A 20,466-nucleotide genomic window follows, 5' to 3' on the forward strand; every position below is an offset into this window, starting at 1 on the left:
TAATAGTGTTAATGTGCGGGGTTTTGGTGGTCAGCGCGGACTCGATGGGCCGAAGGACCTGTTTCCGTGCTGTAATCTCAAAACTAAACTAAACTAACTATTAAGTGTCTGTGTGATTTCGACCTGAAAAGTCACCCATTCCTTCTCTCCAGACTCTCTACTAGACTGGGGGTAAGTAAGCTCAGCCACACAATTAGTGTGTCGTCTATTTTGTATTACAAGGCCAAGAACTGTAACACAAGCACACACACACACAGAGGGAGGGGGAGGGAGAGGAAGAGGGGGAGGGGGAGAGGGAGAGAGAGGGGGAGGGGGAGAGGGAGAGAGAGGGGGAGAGAGAGGGGGGAGAGAAAGGGGAGGGGGGAGAGAGGGGGGGAGAGAGAGAGAGAGGAGAGAGAGAGAGGAGAGGAACAGAGAGAGAGAGAGAGAGAGAGAGAGAGAGAGAGAGAGAGAGAGAGAGAGAGAGAGAGAGAGAGAGAGAGAGAGAGAGAGAGAGAGAGAGAGAGGAACAGAGATAGGAACAGAGAGGGAGAGAGAGAGAGGGGAAGAGAGAGAGGAACAGAGAGAGAGAGAGAGAGAGAGAGAGAGAGAGAGAGAGAGAGAGAGAGAGAGAGAGGGGAAGAGAGAGAGGAACAGAGAGAGAGCGAGAGAGAGAGAGAGAGAGAGAGAGAGAGAGGGGAAGAGAGAGAGAGAGAGAGAGAGAGAGAGAGGGGAAGAGAGAGAGGAACAGAGAGAGAGAGAGAGAGAGAGAGAGAGAGAGAGAGAGAGAGAGAGAGAGAGAGAGAGAGAGAGAGAGAGAGAGAGAGAGAGAGAGAGAGTAGGGTAGTGTTAATGTGTGGGGATCGCTGGGCGGTGCGGACTCGGTGGGCCGAGGGGCCTGTTTCCGCACCGTATCTCCAATCTAAACTGAAGCAAACTAAACTGCTGTCTCCCCGTTCAGTAGATTTCAAAAGAATTCAAAAGCAATCTGTACAGTCCAAGTAATTTTGAGTTTATTTCAATTACAGTATTGGAAGCAACAATGCACATCATTCAAATAAACGCGATCTTTCAATTAGCTTGTCGTGTGTGTCAATGGCTGGGTACATTTTCCAAATCACTGAAGTAACATGAACTGTATCTATTACATTGAACCAGTCATTGAACGGAGTTAATAATACCGTAACGACTTTTGACGAGAAGGGTCCAATCCCATTACATTTAAAAAATATTTTCACAAAAGTAATTTCTGTTCCGTTGCCGGACGCGGTTAACGCGTTAAAATGAACGGATCGACAGCTCTGATTCCACTTGCTGTTTATTTCTCTCTTCCCACATTTACATTCCCCCTGGTTTTATTTCCGTGCTCACTGGGTGATTTTTACGACGCGGAATTTGGGGATTAAATGGGAGCCGTTCAGCGCCGACCTGTTGTCCACCGGGTTTCTGCCCCACAGCCCCTGAGCCCCGCTCCTGACGCCGGTCCCGGGACTCGACCCTTTTACACACCCGGAGCGGAACCGGAGCAGATTCTCAGCCACTGGTCTACCTTCCATGTCTCGAAGAAAGGATAAAGTTTCTCCGTGAATTTATTCCCAGTGAAGGTGTGGAGATGGGACTTGGTGTCCGCGTCGTAAAATGAAACTGTCCCGGACTCGTAACTGAGATAAACTCCCACCCTCCCGGGGATGGGACGGGCGGGGAGAGGGGATCGAGAGGAGGTGACTGCATCAAACTTGTTACCCCCCCGCTCGATCCTCCAGACTCCAGTCTCCGGGGTCAGTGTGACCGGTCCCTCCCTCCCCACAGACTCTGCGGCGACTCCCAGACCCCAGCCCTCACTCCCCGCCACCTCCACCTCCCAGTAATGTCTCCCCGATGTGAATCCCTCCGATCCCAGCACACACGGACACCAGCCTGTAAACCTCTTCCCGGTGTCAGGGAGACTCCTCTCGGTCCCGGTCAGTCTCACCCTCTTCCGATCCTCAGACACCTCGAGCCGCGCATGCGCTGTTTCCACATCCAGGGTGACGGAGACTGGGGGGAGAAGCAGAGAATCAGAGAGTCCCCGGGGGTCGGGGGGAGACTCGGGCAGCGCGGCCCCGGGACCGGGGGAGAGGCCGCTCGGCCTCAGGCACAGGCGGGCGGACAACGGAAACCCTGCCCGGGGTTTCACCCACAACCACATCGGGTGGACAACTGACATCTCCCCCGGAGTTTTTAATCCAGAGATGGAGAGGGGAATTTCGTGAGGTGGGGGAGGGTGGACGGGAAGGACGAATGCAGAGAGTGAGGAGGATTGGGAGATTGCGGTGGTGAAGGAGAAACGAAGGGAGGGGGGGGGAGGCTACTCACATATGGAGGCAGATCGGAGCAAGAGGATATTGAGGTTAGCGGTAATTTGAGGTTGTTAAGGAGGAGGTAGAGGTGCGTGGTGGGGTCGTCATGATCACAGTGAAAGGGGGCAGACACGAGGGGCCAGATGACCTGCCCCTGTTTCTTATAGTGGAGGGTGAAAGAGAGGGAGGGGTGGCTTGGACCATGGAAGGAGGCAGAGGTTGAATGATCGGGTGTTGGACAGAATACCATGTTCTCATGGGCCGCACGGTGGCGCAGCGGTAGAGTTGCTGCCTTACAGCGAAAAATGCAGCGCCGGAGACTCAGGTTCGATCCTGACTACTGTACGGAGTTTGTACGTTCTCCCCGTGACCTGCGTGGGTTTTCTCCGAGACCTTCGGTTTCCTCCCACACTCCAAAGACGTACAGGTATGTAAGTTAATTGACTGGGTAAATGTTTTTTTTTAAATTGTCCCTAGTGTGTGTAGGATAGTGTTAATGTGCGGGGATCGACGGACGGCGCGGACCCGGTGGGCCGAAGGGCCTGTTTACGCGCTGTATCTCTAAATCTAAAAATCTAATTTTGCCCACTAATCTCCTATGTGGAACCTTGTCGAAGGCTTTCTGAAAGTCGAGGTACACCACATCCACCGGCTCTCTCCTGTCAATTTTCCTAGTTACATCCTCAAAGAATTCCAGAAGATTAGTCAAGCATGATTTCCCCTTTGTAAATCCATGCTGACTCGGGAACGATCCTGTTACTACTATCCAAATGCTCCGCAATTTCGTCTTTTATAATTGACTCCAGCATCTTCCCCACCACTGATGTAAGACTAACTGGTCTATAATTTCCCGTTTTCTCTCCCTCCTTCCTTAAAAAGTGGGACAACATTAGCTACCCTCCAATCCACAGGAACTGATCCTGAATCTATAGAACATTGGAAAATGATCACCAATGTGCCCACAATTTCTAGCGCCACCTCCTGAAGTACCCTGGGATGCAGACCATCAGGCCCTGGGGATTTATCAGCCTTCAGTCCCATCAGTCTACCCAACACCATTTCCTGCCTAATGTGGATTTCCTTCAGTTCCTCCGTCACCCTAGGATCTCTTGCCACTAGAATATCTGGGAGATTGCTTGTATCTTCCTTAGTGAAGATAGATCCATAGTACCGGTTCAACTCGTCTGCCATTTCCTTGTTCCCCATAATAAATTCCCCTGCTTCTGTCTTCCAGGGACCCACATTTGACTTGACTATTTTTTTCCTCTTTACATAGCTAAAAAGGCTTTTACTATCCTCCTTTATATTATTGGCTAGTTTAACGTGGAGTGCAGTGCTCATCATGCAACACGTGGGAGATCAGGGATATTGTCGGTGTCCCTGATGACTACGTGTGCAGGAAGTGTGTCCAGCTGCAGCTCCTGACAGACCGTATTGAACGGTTGGAGCTGCTGTTGGATTCATACTGGAGCATCCACGATGCTGAGAAGGTCGTGGATAGCACGTATAGTGAGTTGGCCACACCGCACGTAAAGGTTAAGCGGACAGAAAGGGAATGGGTGGCCACTAGCCAGCGTAGCAGTAGGCAGGTAGTGCAGGAGTCCCCTGCGGTCATCTCCCTCCTAAACAGATATACCATTTTGGATACTGTTGAGGGAAATGGCTCATCAGGGGAAGGCAGCAGCAGCCAAGTTCATGGCACCATGGGAGGCTCTGCGGCAAAGGAGGGGAGGAAAAAGAGTGGAAGGGCTATAGTGATAGGGGATTCAATTGTAAGGGGAATAGATCTGCGGTCGCAAACGAGACTCCGGGATGGTATGTTGCCTCCCTGGTGCAAGGGTCAGGGATGTCTCTGAGCGGCTGCAGAACATTCAGGAGCGGGAGGGTGAACAGCCAGTTGTCGTGGTGCACATTGGCAACAAAGATATAGGTAAAAAACGGGATGAGGTCCTACAAGGTGAATTTAGGGAGCTAGGAGATAAACTTAAAAGTAGGACCTCAAAGGTAATAATCTCAGGATTACTACCAGTGCCACGTGCTAGTCAGAGTAGAAATAGGAAGATATTTCAGATGAATACGTGGCTTGAAAAATGGTGTAAGGGGGAGGGATTCAAATTTCTAGGACATTGGAACCAGTTCTGGGGGAGGTGGGACCAGTACAAACAGGACGGTCTGCACCTGAACTGGAATGGAACCAATGTCCCTGGGGGAGTGTTTGCTAGTGCTGTCGGGGAGGATTTAAACTAATGTGGCAGGGGGATGGGAGCAGGAGCAGAGGGACAGAGGGGTGTAAAATGAGGGTAGAAGCAATAGGTAGCAAGGTGAAAATTAAAAGTGGCAGGCAGACAAATCCAGGGCAAAAATCAAAAAGGGCCACTTTTCAACATAATTGTATAAGGGGTAAGAGTGTTGTAAAGACAAGCCTGAAGGCTTTGTGTCTCAATGCAAGGAGCATTCATAATAAGGTGGATGAGTTGAATGTGCAATCAGCAGTAGCAGCAGCAGCAATCAGCAGTAGCAGCAGCAGCAAGCAGCAGTAGCAAGCAGCACCTAGCTGTGTTGCTTGGGAAGTAGTGTGTGGGGATTGTGTGGGGATTGTGTGGGGATAGTAAGGAGTAAGACCTGTGTGATCTCCCGGACTAGTTTCGATCGCCTAGCTTGGGGTCGGAGAGGAATTTCCCGGATTTTTTCCCAAATTGGCCTGGGTTTTTTATCCGGTTTTTCGCCTCTCCCAGGAGATCACTCAGTTCTTTTGGGTGGGCGGTTGGAGCGGTTGGAGTAGCGGCCGGGCGGTAGGTTTAGTAACCGAGCGCGGGGCTTTGTTTGGAGAGTATGACTGCCAGGGCAGTTTTTTGTTCTGGGTGTCAGATGTGGGGAATCTGGGAGTCTGATAGTCTTCCAGACATCCACATCTGCGCCAGGTGTGACGAGATGGGGCTCCTAAGGGACCGTATTAGGAACCTGGAGCGGCAGATTGATGACCTCCGTCTGATCAGGGAGAGTGAGGAGGTTATAGATAGGAGTTACAGGGAGGTGGTCACTCCTAGACCACGGGAGGTAGACAAGTGGGTCACTGTTAGGGGGGGCAAGGAACAGAGGCAGGGACTAGGGAGTACCCCGGTGGCTGTACCCCTTGGAAATAAGTACTCCTGTTTAAGTACTGTTGGGGGGGACAGCCTACCTGGGGGCAACGACGGTGCCCGGGCCTCTGGCAAGGAGTCCGGCCCTGTTGCTCAGAAGGGTAGGGAAACGAAGAGGAGAGCAGTAGTAATAGGGGACTCTATAGTGAGGGGGTCAGATAGGCGTTTCTGTGGACGCAGTCGGGAGACCCGGATGGTGGTTTGCCTCCCTGGTGCCGGTGTCCGGGATGTGTCTGAGCGTGTCCAGGATATCCTGAAAGGGGAGGGAGAGGAGCCAGAGGTCGTGGTACATATAGGTACCAACAATATAGGTAGGATAAGGGAAGAGGTCCTGAAAGGAGAATTCAGGGGGCTAGGAAGAGAGTTAAAAAAAGGACTTCCAAAGTAATAATCTCAGGCTTACTGCCTGTGCCACGCGATAGTGAGAATAGGAATGGAGTGAGGTGGAGGATAAATACGTGGCTGAGGAACTGGTGCAGGGAGCAGGGTTTCAAGTTTCTGGATCATTGGGACCTCTTCTGGGGGAAGTATGACCTGTACAAAAAGGACGGGTTGCATCTGAACCCGAGGGGAACCAATATCCTGGCGGGGAGATTTGCTAAAATAACTGCGGAGACTTTAAACTAGTACGGTTGGGGGGAGGGACTCAAACACAGATAGCTAATAGGCAGTGTGTGAGGCAGGAGGCAGAAAAGGGAAACACTCAGACCCAATATGTAGGAGAGAAAGAAGGGAAAAGAAATAAACTGAGAATAAGAAATGATGGGTCCCTTAAATGTGTATATTTTAATGCTAGGAGCATTGTAAGAAAGGTGGATGAGCTTAGAGCCTGGATTGACATCTGGAAGTATGATGTTGTGGCGATCAGTGAAACATGGTTGCAGGAGGGTTGCGATTGGCAATTAAATATTCCAGGATTTCATTGTTTCAGATGTGATAGAATCGGAGGGGCAAGAGGTGGGGGTGTTGCATTGCTTGTCAGGGAGGATATCACAGCAGTGCTTTGGCAGGACAGACTAGAAGGCTCGATTAAGGAGGCTGTTTGGGTGGAACTCAGAAATGAGAAAGGTTTAGCAACACTTATAGGGGTGTATTATAGACCGCCAAATAGGGAACGAGAATTGGAAGAGCAAATATGTAAGGAGATAGCAGATATTAGTAGTAAGCACAGAGTGGTGATTGTGGGTGATTTCAATTTTCCGTATATAGACTGGGAATCACATTCTGTTAAAGGGCTGGATGGTTTGGAGTTTGTAAAATGTGTGCAGGATAGTTTTTTGCAGCAATACGTAGAGGTGCCTACCAGTGTTGGACCTCCTGTTAGGAAATGAGATGGGTCAGGTGACGGAGGTATGTGTTGAGGAGCACTTTGGGTCTAGTGATCATAATGCCATTAGTTTCAATATCATTATGGAGAAGGTCAAATCTGGACCAAGGGTTGAGATTTTGGATTGGAGAAAGGCTAATTTTGAGGAGATGAGAAAGGATTTAAAAGGAGTGAAATGGAAATTGTTGTTTTATGAAAAGGATATAATAGAGAAATGGAGGATATTTAAAGGTGAAATTTTGAGAGTACAGAGTCTTTATGTCCCTGTTCGGTGGAAAGGAAAGAATAATAATTTGAAAGAGCCATGGTTTTCCAGGGAAATTGGACACTTGGTTCAGAAAAAGAGGGAGATATACAATAAATATAAGCGGCAGGGAGTAAATGAGGTTCTTGAGGAATATAAAGAATGTAAAAGGAATCTTAAAAAGGAAATTAGAAAAGCGAAAAAAAGATATGAGGCTGCTTTGGCAAGTAATGTAAAAGTAAACCCCAAGGGGTTCTACAGATATGTCAATAGCAAAAGGATAGTGAGGGATAAAATTGGTCCATTAGAGAGTCAGAGTGGACAGCTATGTGCTGAGCCGGAAGAAATGGGGGAGATATTAAATAATTTATTTTCTTCGGTATTTACCGAGGAGAAGGATATTGAATTATGTGAGGTAAGCGAAACAAGTAGAGTAGTGATGGAAATTAGGAGGATTAAAGAAGAGGAGGTACGGACACTTTTGAAGAATATAAAAGTGGATAAGTCTCCAGGTCCTGATAGGGTATTCCCTAGGACATTGAGGGAAGTTAGTGCAGAAATAGCAGGGGCTATGACGGAAATATTTCAAACGTCATTAGAAACAGGGATGGTGCCGGAAGATTGGCGCATTGCGCATGTTGTGCCTTTGTTTAAAAAAGGTTCTAAAAGTAAACCTAGCAATTATAGACCTATTAGTTTGACGTCTGTGGTGGGAAAATTAATGGAAAAGATACTTAGGGACAATATATATAATTATTTGGATAATCAAGGCCTGATTAGAAACAGTCAACATGGATTTGTGCCTGGAAGGTCATGTTTGACTAATCTTCTTGAATTTTTTGAAGAGGTTACCAGGGAAATTGATAAGGGCAAGGCTGTGGATGTTGTCTATATGGACTTCAGTAAGGCATTTGACAAGGTTCCACATGGAAGGTTGATTAAGAAGGTTAAATCGTTGGGTATTAATAGTGAGGTTGCAAGATGGATTCAACAATGGCTGAATGGGAGATACCAGAGTGTAACGGTTGAGAATTGTATGTCAGGTTGGAGGCCAGTGTCTAGTGGAGTGCCCCAAGGATCTGTGTTGGGTCCACTGTTGTTTGTCATTTACATTAATGATCTGGATGATGGTGTGGCAAATTGGATTAGTAAATATGCAGATGATACTAAGATAGGTGGAGTAGTTGATAGTGAGGTAGATTTTCAAAGTCTACAGAGAGACTTGGGCCTTTTGGAAGGGTGGGCTGAAAGATGGCAGATGGAGTTTAATGCTGATAAGTGTGAGGTGCTGCATTTTGGTAGGACAAATCAAAATAGGACGTACAGGGTAAATGGTAGGGAATTGAGGAATGCAGTGGAACAGAGGGATCTGGGAATAACTGTGCATTGTTCCCTGAAGGTGGAATCTCATGTGGATAGGGTGGTGAAGAAGGCGTTTGGTATGCTTGCCTTTATAAATCAGAGCATCGAGTATAGAAGTTGGGATGTAATGTTGAAATTGTACAGGGCATTGGTGAGGCCAAATCTGGAGTATGGTGTGCAGTTCTGGTCGCCAAATTATAGGAAGGATGTCGACAAAATGGAGAGGGTACAGAGGAGATTTACTAGAATGTTGCCTGGGTTTCAGCACTTAGGCTACAGAGAGAGGTTGAACAGGTTGGGTCTTTATTCTTTGGAGCGTAGAAGGTTGAGGGGGGACTTGATAGAGGTTTTTTAAATTTTGAGAGGGACGGACAGAGTTGACGTGGGTAGGCTTTTCCCTTTGAGAGTGGGGAAGATTCCAACAAGGGGACATAGCTTCAGAATTGAGGGACAAAGGTTTAGGGGTAACATGAGGGGGAACTTCTTTACTCAGAGGGTTGTGGCTGTATGGAATGGGCTTCCGGTGGAAGTGGTGGAGGCTGGCTCGATTTTATTATTTAAGAGTAAATTGGATAGGTATATGGATAGGAGGGGATTGGAGGGTTATGGTCTGAGTGCAGGTAGATGAGACTAGGTCAGGGAGAATGGTCGGCGTGGACTGGTAGGGCCGGACAGGCCTGTTTCCATGCTGTAGTTGTTATATGTTATATGTTATAGTTATTAATGAATATGATATAGTTGGGATTACGGAGACATGGCTCCAGGGTGACCAAGGCTGGGAGCTGAACATCCAGGGATATTCAATATTCAGGAGGGATAGAGAGAAAGGAAAAGGAGGTGGGGTAGCGTTGCTGGTTAGAGAGGAGATTAACGCAATAGAAAGGCAGGACATTAGCTTGGAGGATGTGGAATCGATATGGGTAGAGCTGCGAAACACTAAGGGGCAGAAAACGCTAGTGGGAGTTGTGTACAGGCCGCCTAACAGTAGTAGTAGAGTTGGGGATGGCATCCAGCAGGAAATTAGAAATGCGTGCAACAAAGGTAAAACAATTAGAATGGGTGACTTCAATCTACATATAGATTGGGTGAATCAATTTGGCAGAGGTGCTGAGGAAGAGGATTTCTTGGAATGTATACGGGATAGTTTTCTAAGCCAACATGTCGAGGAACCAACGAGAGAGCAGGTTATTCTAGACTGGGTATTGAGTAATGAGGAAGGGTTAGTTAGCAGTCTTGATGTGTGTGGCCCCTTGGGCAAGAGTGACCATAATATGGTTGAGTTCTTCATTAGGATGGAGAGTGACAGAGTTAATTCAGAAACAACGGTTCTGAACTTAAAGAAAGGTATCTTTGAGGCTATGAGACGTGAATTGTGGATATGCAATGGCAGGCATTTAAAGACCGCATGGATGAACTACAACAATTGTTCATCCCAGTTTGGCAAAAGAATAAATCAGGGAAGGTAGTGCATCCGTGGCTAACAAGGGAAATTAGGGATAGTATCAAAACAAAAGATGAAGCATACAAATTAGCAAGAAAAAGCAGCCTACCAGAGGACTGGGAGAAATTCAGAGTCCAGCAGAGGAGGACAAAGGGCTTAATTAGGAAAGGGAAAATAGATTATGGAAGAAAACTGGCAGGGAACATAAAAACTGACTGCAAAAGCTTTTATAGATATGTGAAGAGAAAAAGATTAGTTAAGACAAATGTAGGTTCCTTGCAGTCAGAAACAGGTGAATTGATCATGGGGAACAAGGACATGGCAGACCAATTCAATAACTACTTTGGTTCTATCTTCACTAAGGAAGACATAAATAATCTTCCGGAAATAGCAGCGGACCGGGGGTCAAATGAGATGGAGGAACAGAGTGAAATCCAGGTTAGTCGGGAAGTGGTGTTAGGTAAATTGAATGGATTAAAGGCCGATAAATCCCCAGGGCCAGATACGCTGCATCCCAGAGTGCTTAAGGAGGTAGCCCCAGAAATAGTGGATGCATTAGTGATAATTTTTCAAAACTCTTTAGATTCTGGAGTAGTTCCTGAGGATTGGAGGGTAGCTAATGTAACCCCACTTTTCAAAAAGGGAGGGAGAGAGAAAAAGGGGAATTACAGACCAGTTAGTCTAACATTGGTCGTGGGAAAAATGCTAGAGTCAGTTATTAAAGATGGGATAGCAGCACGTTTGGAAAGTGGTGAAATCATTGGACAAAGTCAGCATGGATTTATGAAAGGTAAATCATGTCTGACGAATCTTATAGAATTTTTCAAGGATGTAACTAGTAGAGTGAATAAGGGAGAACCAGTCGATGTGTTATATCTGGACTTCCAGAAGGCCTTCGACAAGGTCCCACATAGGAGATTGGGGTACAAACTTAAAGCACACGGTATTGGAGGTTCAGTGTTGAGGTGGATAGAGAATTGGTTGGCGGACAGGAAGCAAAGAGTAGGAATAAACGGGTCCTTTTCGGAATGGCAGGCAGTGACTAGTGGGGTACCGCAAGGCTCAGTGCTGGGACCCCAGCTATTTACAATATATATTAATGATTTGGACAAGGGAATTGAATGCAACATCTCCAAGTTTGCGGATGACACGAAGCTGGGGGGCAGTGTTAGCTGTGAGGAGGATCAAGTCAAGTCAATTTTTATTTGTATAGCACATTTAAAAACAACCCACGTTGACCAAAGTGCTGTACATTTGATTAGGTTCCAATAGAAAAAAAAAATGAAAACATACAGTAGCACGCAAACAGTTCACAGCGCCTCCTCAATGAGCCTCAAACGCTAGGGAGTAGAAATATGTTTTGAGCCTGGACTTAAAGGAGTCGATGGAGGGGGCAGTTCTGATCGGGAGAGGGATGCTGTTCCACAGTCTAGGAGCTGCAACCGCAAAAGCGCGGTCACCCCTGAGTTTAAGCCTAGACCGTGGGATAGTGATGCTAGGAGGCTGCAAGGTGACTTGGATAGGTTAGGTGAGTGGGCAAATGCATGGCAGATGCATTATAATGTGGAAAATGTGAGGTTATCCACTTTGGTGGCAAGAACAGGAAAGCAGACTATTATCTGAATGGTGGCTGATTAGGAAAAGGGGAGATGCAACGAGACCTGGGTGTCGTGGTACACCAGTCATTGAAAGTAGGCATGCAGGTGCAGCAGGCAGTGAAGAAAGCGAATGGTATGTTGGCATTCATAGCCAGGGGATTTGAGTATAGGAGCAGGGAGGTTCAGGAACTACTCCAGGGAGGTTCTGCTGCAGTTGTACAGGGCATTGGTGAGAGCACACCTGGAGTATTGCGTACAGTTTTGGTCTCCTAATCCGAGGAAAGACATTCTTGCCATAGAGGGAGTACAGAGAAGGTTCACCAGATTGATTCCTGGGATGGCAGGACTTTCATGTGAAGAAAGACTGGATGGACTCGGCTTGTACTCGCTGGAATTTAGAAGATTGAGGGAGGATCTTATAGAAACTTACAAAATTCTTAAGTGGTTGGACAGGTTAGATGCAGGTAGATTGTTCCCGATGTTGAGGAAGTCCAGAACAAGGGGTCACAGTTTAAGGATAAGGGGGAAGGCTTTTAGGACCGAGATGAGAAAATTTGTTTTCACACAGAGTGGTGGATCTGTGGAATTCTCTGCCACAGAGGGTAGTTGAGGCCAGTTCATTGGCTATATTTAAGAGTGAGTTAGATGTGGCCCTTGTGGCTAAAGGGATCAGGGGGTATGGAGTGAAGGCAGGTACAGGATACTGAGTTGGATGATCAGCCATGATCATATTGAATGGTAGTGCAGGCTCGAAGGGCCGAATGGCCTACTCCTGCACCTATTTTCTATGTTTCTACCCTCGTACCCCATCTTTTCTCCCCGTATTGCCTTCTTAGTTGTCTTCTGTTGCTCCTTAAAAGAGTCCCAATCCTCTGGCTTCCCACATTTCTTTGCTTTGTTGTACTTCTTCTCTTTTATTTCTATGCTGTCCTTGACGTCCCTTGTCAGCCACGGGTGCCTCTTACTCCCCTTAGAATCTTTCCTCCTCTTTGGGATAAATTGATCCTGCAACTTCTGCATTATTCCCAGGAATACCTGCCATTGCTGTTCCACCGTCTTCCCTGCTAGGGCCTCCTTCCAGTGAATTCTGGCCAGCTCCTGCCTCATGCCTCTGTAATCCCCTTTGCTATACTGTAATACTGACACTTCCAATTTTCCCTACTCCCCCTCAATTTGTGGAGTAAAACTTGTCATATTGTGGTCACTGCCTCCTAATGGCTCTTTTACCTCGAGTCCCCTTTGCTGTTCTTGTTATATGATCATGGCTTGGATGTGAATGTGGGAGGTGTGAATAGTAAGTTTGGGGAGGAAGCAAATATTGAGGATAGTGGGGAAGGTTGTCAGAGTCTGCAGTAGGATGCAGGGTAATTATCTAAACCTTATTCGCATGCAGGGATATCAAATCACGAGAGTGCAGTTTTATATTGAGAGCAAAGTATTTAAAAGTATATCTGAGATTTAGGTTTTACTGGACCAAGTGGATCCGTTAGGCCCAAACCTCTCCTGCATTGGTGCAGCACCCTCTCCTCCCCACCTCTCCCCCTCCTCCCCCCCCCCCCTCTCCCCCTCCCTCCCCCTACGTCCCTAGGAGATAGATTTAAACCTTAAAATGTGAATAACTTAAAAAATATAACACTGATTTCAATTAAACTTCTTCCATGAGCACCAAAGGGATGACGGTGAGTAAGGTGGGCTTAAAATCGTCATGCTATCGTGTACCGTTTTGGCTGTAGTTCAGGAACAAACAAACAAACGAGAGGTTTAGTACATAGATTTACACTGAGAGTGGGTGATATCTGGAACATGCTACAGTGGAGGTGGTGGAGTGAGATGTAATCAATATATTGGCGGCATTTAAATAGGTGAGGTGGAGAAGAATGCCGATGGAATGTGGGCCAATCGAATAGTTTAGCTGGGAAAAGATGGTCATGGACACGATGGGCCGAAGGGCCAGACTCTGTAATGTACAACCATGGCTCTCAGCTCCAAGAGCACTGAATGACTGAGTCTCCACTGCCTCCGGTGCAGGGTCGTTCCCCAGCCTCTGCGTGCAGTAATGTCTCCTTATCTCTGTGCTACATGGTGCAGCCCACATTCTGAGAGAGTGCCCGCTCTCCAGACCCCTCTGACAGGGGAACCATCCTCCCTGCATCCAGCCCACTGAGCCCTGTAAGAACTGTGTGTTTCACTGAGGTCCCCTCTAATACACCCAAACGCTCGAGTACACAGGCCTAGTCTCCCCAATCTCACCCCGCACAGGAAAATCATTGTCCCAGGGAGAAGTATTGTCAATCTTTGCCGCATTCAACTCTGTGTAAGGTTTATCATGCTGTAGGTATGAAAAAAACTAAAGATCACAAGAAAATAGCAGGAGGAGTAGGCTCCACTCCTCAGGCCGACTCCGCCATTCAATGTGATCATGACTGATCTAAGATGGCACCAATTCCTGTTCTATACAAGTTGTCCATAGCCGCCAATTTCTCGATCCTTCAAATATCCATCTGTGTTCACTTTGCCTATTCCAATAATCTGACCTATCACTACCTCCTAGGGCAGAACATTTCAGATGTTCACTGCTGTTTATGTGATATTTCTAAGGCTTGGATGTGAATGTCGGAGGTATGATTAGCAATTTGATAGCAGCAACCTCTATGGTAGGTTGATCAGGAAGGCTGGAACGTATGGAATCCAGGGTAGTTAGCGAGTGGGGAAAAATGTGGCCGGAAGGTGGGAGGCAGAGTTGTTTTTCAGACTGGAAGCCTGTCGCAAGTGGTGTACCACAATGCTCAATGCTGAGTCAACTGTTGGTCCCTAATCATACAAATGATTAGATAAATGACGTGTATGTGGGTGGCATGGCAAGCAGGTTTGTGGATGAGACTAAAATTCATGAGACATGGTGGAGAGTGAAGAAGGTTGTCTAAGATTAAACTGATCGTAATGAACTGGGCCAACGGACTGAGGAATGGGAGATGCAGTTTTCTAAACTTCGTGGGCATCGGTTTAAGTTGTGAAGGGAAAGTCTAAAATGTTCTTGAACGGCAACGTTTTCAGGCACTGGGTGACAGAGAGATAGCTGCCATCGGAGGTGTAGAGGCGAATACAATTTCTCTCGGCAATGTTTGCATCTGTGTTACTACAAGGCATTATAAACAAGAAGAGGGGAAACTGGACAGGTTTTACCTTGCTTAATGGCAGATGTTTCTCTCCACAGCGTGTTCATCAAAAAGTGTTGATGGAATTTTTCAATCGGCAAGGCACCATCTGTCACTGTGAGTGCTTTATCTTCATCACTAACCCTGCAAATATTCAGCAGCTGGTTATAAACTGAGCCTCAACAATTTCTTTGAGCTGATACACACAAACATGCAGTATTTCAGTCAAGAGCATGTCCTACCTCCTCTTCCTCCCAGCTTCCCCCTGCAAGAAATAAAACACAAATCTGAGCAGACTGAGACAGGACGTCCACATCCCGAGTTTCACACAAATCACAACAAGCCCCAGAAATGTTCCATTGCCCAGCATTTATTGTCATCGTCACAGAGACAAATATTGGATATTGCCCGAGAGATCCTACAAGTGTATTAATAGCAAAATAATAACTAGGGGGAATAATAGGTTCCTTTAAGAGCAAAGGGATAATTAGGATAGGATAGGTCCCCTTATAGTGCTGGTGATCTCAAGGCATGTTAAGGTGGGTAAATCACAAGACTTGATGAAGTGTATCTGAGAGCAAGCCTTCAACAGATCGGTTTAATGCCGCGTAATTCTTTCCCACTAAAGAGGAACATAGGACAAACTTTCCACATGATCTTTTGATTTCGTGGAGATTTTCCATCGTTTCGGGGAAATTTCAAACATTCGCTATCTCAGTGACAGGATCACAGTAACTCATCCCACGGAGACCGCAGGCAGTGCAGAGATCCCGCAGATTATACGGGAGGCCATTTAGTTTGGGAACAACAGCAGCACAGCTCTGGAACAGACGGAGCATTTACCCAGTTCTCAATTAGTGGCCCAATTATAGGAAGGATGTCGACAAAATGGAGAGGGTATAGAGGAGATTTACTAGAATGTTGCCTGGGTTTCAGCACTTAAGCTACAGAGAGAGGTTGAACAGGTTGGGTCTTTATTCTTTGGAGCGTAGAAGGTTGAGGGGGGACTTGATAGAGGTTTTTTAAATTTTAAGAGGGAAGGACAGAGTTGACGTGGCTTTTCCCCTTGAGAGTGGGGAAGATTACAACAAGGGGACATAACTTTAGAATTGAGGGACAAAAGTTTAGGGGTAACATGAGGGGTAATTTCTTTACTCAGAGGGTGGTGGCTGTATGGAATGGGCTTCCGGTGGAAGTGGTGGAGGCAGGCTCGATTTTATTATTTAAGAGTAAATTGGATAGGTATATGGATGAGAGGGGATTGGAGGGTTATGGTCTGAGAGCAGGTAGATGAGACTAGGTCAGAGAGAGTGGTCGGCGTGGACTGGTAGGGCCGAACGGGCCTGTTTCCGTGCTGCAGTTGTTATATGGTTATATGGTAATGCAGCATTTATCTCAGAAATATCCCCCACCATTTTGTGACTGTGCACTTTCACTTCGCCAAACTGGAGTGTCACCCCTCACCTTCAGAAACACCACACTGTCCTTTTGATCCATCTGTTGCTGCAACTTTAAGAGATCCTCCTCAATGGAATTTAAATTCTCTTCAATCTCTTCAAGTTTTTTCTCCATTGTATTTAGGATCTTCTTCTCTTCCTCCCGGATATCTGCCAGTACGCGCTGCTCTTTCCCAGTGAGAATCTGGTGCAGTTCAGCAAACTGGGATGTGATCTTGGACTGAAGGTTGTGTGACTGTTCCTGTGAAATGAAAGGGGAAGATCAATATTTCATGTCACTGATTGTGTATCAATAGACAATAGACAATAGGTGCAGGAGTAGGCCATTCGGCCCTTCGACCTTGACCGTAACATTTGCCTGTGCATTTTTATTTGCTTTGACAATTCAATAGTTTGTCTAAATGCTTCTGAAATGTCGAGAGGGTAATCTTATTACCCATTAATCCTCTACCCCCCAATACAATACCCTGCTTTCCTTTTCATCTGCCCTTTAATTCCTATTTATCCGTCCACCATCCACTGTCCCAGGGATAATTTTACAGTCCCCGATTGACCATTGAACCAGCGTGTATTGGGGACGTGGAAGGAATTCGACGCGGTCACAGGGAGAGGGCGTGAACCACACAGGCAGCGCCCGAGGTCAGGATCGAACCCGCACACCAGAACTAGGAGACAGGCGCACTACTTGTGTCACTGCGCTGCCCTGTTATTACACGCGTCACAGGGATCAAACCTGCACAAGATCAGGAAATCGAAACTTAAAAGCCTCACCAGAACTCCAGAAATCTTCTCTTTCTGTTGCTGCTCCATTTGCTGGATCCCTGATTTATATTTTGTGAGAGACTGGATGGAAGATTTCACCTGACCCTGGAATTGTGTTTGAAAATCAGAGAATAAAAGTGTTAGACAATAAAGAAGGAATTAAACAGTAACAGACACAAAATGCTGGTGTAACCCATTGGGACAGGCAGCAACAAAATCGGTTTGCTTTTACCTTGTAGATTTCAACAGCTTCATCTACCAGCATGAAGCGGTGATCTCTGTGTTCCCGCCCACCTGCACAAATCACACAGATCAGCTTTTTGTCAGTTTCACAAAACAGCTTCAGTTCTTCCTGATGTTCCTCGCAGTGAGGTTTACTTTCCTTCTCTGGAATTATTTCCCGATTCAGGCTCAGTGTTCGAGCTTTCTCAGCCAGTCTCGCCAAGGCCCGATTCACCCTGAGGGTGCGGTCTGTAATATCCTCTCTACATTCCGGGCAGGAGTTTCTCCCCTCCCTGTCCCAACTCTGTGTGATACAGGAGCGGCAGAAGTTGTGCCCGCACTCCAGTATAACCGGATCGGTGAAGAAATCCAGGCAGATGGGACAAACTGCCTCCTCGGTTAAACTCTCGACCTGATCTTTCGAAGCCATTCTAACTCCGCCACTTCCTGGTTCAAAACGCGTTCCCTTTCGCGCAGCTGCTGAACCCTTGGTATCGGGGCACGGCTGAGGGGAGGCGGAGCTCAGCCCCGTCAATCACAGCCCTGACCAGCAACTGGATGTTATATGCAACAAGCTGCAGGTAAATTTCATTCCCTTAAACTAAACACATCAGTGTTTCCCATCGTGAATTGTTCATTATATTAGGCTGCACAATGATATTATATCCACAGCAAACACTGTTATTTTATTTAACAGTCTCATGTGCAAACTTGGATTCAGCTTAATGAGCCAATGATGCTCTATTGTCACATGAACCAAGGGACCGTGAAATGCTTTGCTTTTGAATGAAATCCGGTAAAATACACACCTCCCCCAGGCTGTACAGAGAGAGTCGCCACGTTTCTGGGGCCACCAAAGTTGCGGGATGTTTATGGAACAGTCTATATTGCCCCGCAGCGGCGAACCAGGTCCCGCCGCACGAGGCAGCAGGCGCCCCCGCGCCGCCCCCCTTCCTTCTCGGCTCTGCCGGGACGACATGGATTTTAGCTCAGTGGGGGCAAGTTTCAAGGAGATGTGCGGGTCATGTTTTATTACACAGGGTGGTGGGTGCCTGGAACGCGCTGCTGGAGTGGGGGTAGAGACACATAAGATAGAGGCATTGCGTAGTCTAATGTGGGCTGAAGGGACTGATCTTGTTCGATGTGGCCATCAACTAAACCGACAGGTTCATTATAGCTCCCATTCCCAGCTCCTCCCCCACAACCATTGGGTTCTTCAACCGACCTGCAGTGCCCGCGTTTGGCCCATATCCCTCCAAACCTGCCCTATCCATGTATCTGTCCAACTAGTTCGTAAACGTTGTGATAGTCCCTGCCCAACTACCTCCAACTGGATAATCTCGATACAGACAAAATGTTCCCTACGTTGGGGGAGTACAGAACCAGGGGCCACAGTCTAACAATAAAGGGGAGGCCATTTAAAACTGAGGTGAGAAGGAACTTTTTCACCCAGAGAGTTGTGAATTTGTGGAATTCTCTGCCACAGAAGATAGTGGAGGCCAATTCACTGGATGAATTTAAAAGAGATTTAGATAGAGCTCTAGAGGCTGGTGGAATCAAGGGATATGGGGAGAATGCAGGCACAGGTTACTGATTGTGGATGATCAGCTATGATTACAATGAATTGCGGTGCTGGCTCAAAGGGCCATATTGCCTTCTCCTGCACCGATTTATAGACAATAGGTGCAGGAGGAGGCCATTCGGCCCTTCGAGCCAGCACCGCCATTCAATGTGATCACGGCTGATCATTCTCAATCAGTACCCCATTCCTGCCTTCTCCCCATACCCCCTGACTCCGCTATCATTAAGAGCTCTATCCAGCTCTCTCTTGAATGCATTCAGAGAATTGACCTCCACTGCCTTCTGAGGCAGAGAATTCCACAGATTCACAACTCTCTGATTGAAAAAGTTTTTCCTCATCTCAGTTCTAAATGGCCTACCCCTTATTCTTAAACTGTGGCCCCTTGTTCTGGACTCCCCCAACATTGGGAACATGTTTCCTGCCTATAACGTGTCCAACCCCTTAATAATCTTATACGTTTCGACAAGATCTCCTCTCATCCTTCTAAATTCCAGTGTATACAAGCCTAGTCGCTCCAGTCTTTCAACATATGATAGTCCCGCCATTCCGGGAATTAACCTAGTAAACCTACGCTACACGCCCTCAATAGCAAGAATATCCTTCCTCAAATTTGGAGACCAAAACTGCACACAGTACTCCAGATGCGGTCTCACTAGGGCCCTGTTCAACTGCAGAAGGACCTCTTTGCTCCTATACTCAACTCCTCTTGTTATGAAGGCCAACATTCCATTGGCTTTCTTCACTGCCTGCTGTACCTGCATGCTTCCTTTCAGTGACTGATGCACTAAGACACCAGATCGCGTTGTACGTCCCCTGTTCCTAACTAAACACCATTCAGATAATACTCTGCCTTCCTTTTCTTACCACCAAAGTGGATAATCTCACACTTATCCACATTAAACTGCATCTGCCATGCATCCGCCCACTCACATAACCTGTCCAAGTCACCCTGCAACCTCATAGCTTCTTCCTCACAGTTCACATTCTTTGTATCATCTGCAAATTTGCTAATGGTACTTTTAATCCCTTCATCCAAGTCATTAATGTATATTGTAAATAGTTGCGGTCCCAGCACCGAACCTTGCGGTACCCCACTAGTTACTGCCTGCCATTCTCAAAGGGACCCATTTATCCCCACTCTTTGCTTTCTGTCTGTCAACCAATTTTCTACCCATGTCAGTACCCTACCTCCAATACCATGTGCTCTAATTTTGCCCACTAATCTTTTCATATTTTTCATATTTTTTCATATTTCAGATACAGCGCGGAAACAGGCCTTTTCGGCCCACCAAGTCCGCGCCGCCCAGCGATCCCCGCACATTAACACTACACACACTAGGGACAATTTTAGGGACAATTTTTACATTTACCCAGTCAATTAACCTACATACCCGTACGTCTTTGGAGTGTGGGAGGAAACCGAAGATCTCGGAGAAAACCCACGCAGGTCACGGGGAGAACGTACAAACTCCTTACAGTACAGCACCCGTAGTCAGGATCGAACCTGAGTCTCCGGCGCTGCATTCGCTGTAAAGCAGCAACTCTACCGCTGCGCCACCGTGCCGCCCGGTGGCATAATCTCCTATGTGGAACCTTGTCAAAGGCTTTCTGAAAGTCAAGGTACACCACATCCACCTGCTCTCCCCTGTCAATTTTCCTGGTTACATCCTCAAAGAATTCCAGAAGATTAGTCAAGCATGATTTCCCCTTCGTAAATCCATGCTGACTCAGAACAATCCTGTTACTACTATCCAAATGCTCCGCAATTTCGTCTTTTATAATTGACTCCAGCATCTTCCCCACCACTGATGTCAGACTAACTGGTCTATAATTTCCCGTTTTCTCTCTCCCTCCTTTC

General features: G+C 46.9%; 1 protein-coding gene across 1 annotated transcript; it reads right to left on the minus strand.

Moving 5' to 3' along the window:
- Positions 1–1,171: 1,171 nt before the first annotated feature.
- Positions 1,172–17,456, minus strand: LOC144603027 (zinc-binding protein A33-like). Its single transcript, XM_078416156.1, has 6 exons — positions 17,037–17,456; positions 16,814–16,909; positions 16,050–16,283; positions 14,828–14,850; positions 14,614–14,729; positions 1,172–2,016 (listed from the first exon to the last, which is right to left on the minus strand). Exons 1-6 carry the CDS (start codon positions 17,454–17,456, stop codon positions 1,481–1,483), a joined length of 1,425 nt encoding a protein of 474 aa, XP_078272282.1. The 3' UTR covers positions 1,172–1,480.
- Positions 17,457–20,466: the final 3,010 nt, after the last annotated feature.

This window comes from Rhinoraja longicauda, chromosome 19 (genome assembly GCF_053455715.1).
Source record: "Rhinoraja longicauda isolate Sanriku21f chromosome 19, sRhiLon1.1, whole genome shotgun sequence".
Lineage (NCBI taxonomy): Eukaryota > Metazoa > Chordata > Chondrichthyes > Rajiformes > Arhynchobatidae > Rhinoraja > Rhinoraja longicauda.

What these genes read in the sequence shown, in the direction of transcription:
- LOC144603027 (XM_078416156.1), bottom strand. Translation starts at nt 17,456, where the DNA reads ATGGCTTCGAAAGATCAGGTCGAGAGTTTAACCGAGGAGGCAGTTTGT. An exon ending in AGAAGATTTCTGGAGTTCTG is followed by an intron (nt 16,284 to 16,813) that starts GTGAGGCTTTTA and finishes TTCATTTCACAG; the next exon opens with GAACAGTCACACAACCTTCA. An exon ending in AACATCTGCCATTAAGCAAG is followed by an intron (nt 2,017 to 14,613) that starts GTAAAACCTGTC and finishes TTCTCCCCCCAG; the next exon opens with TCTCCGTCACCCTGGATGTG.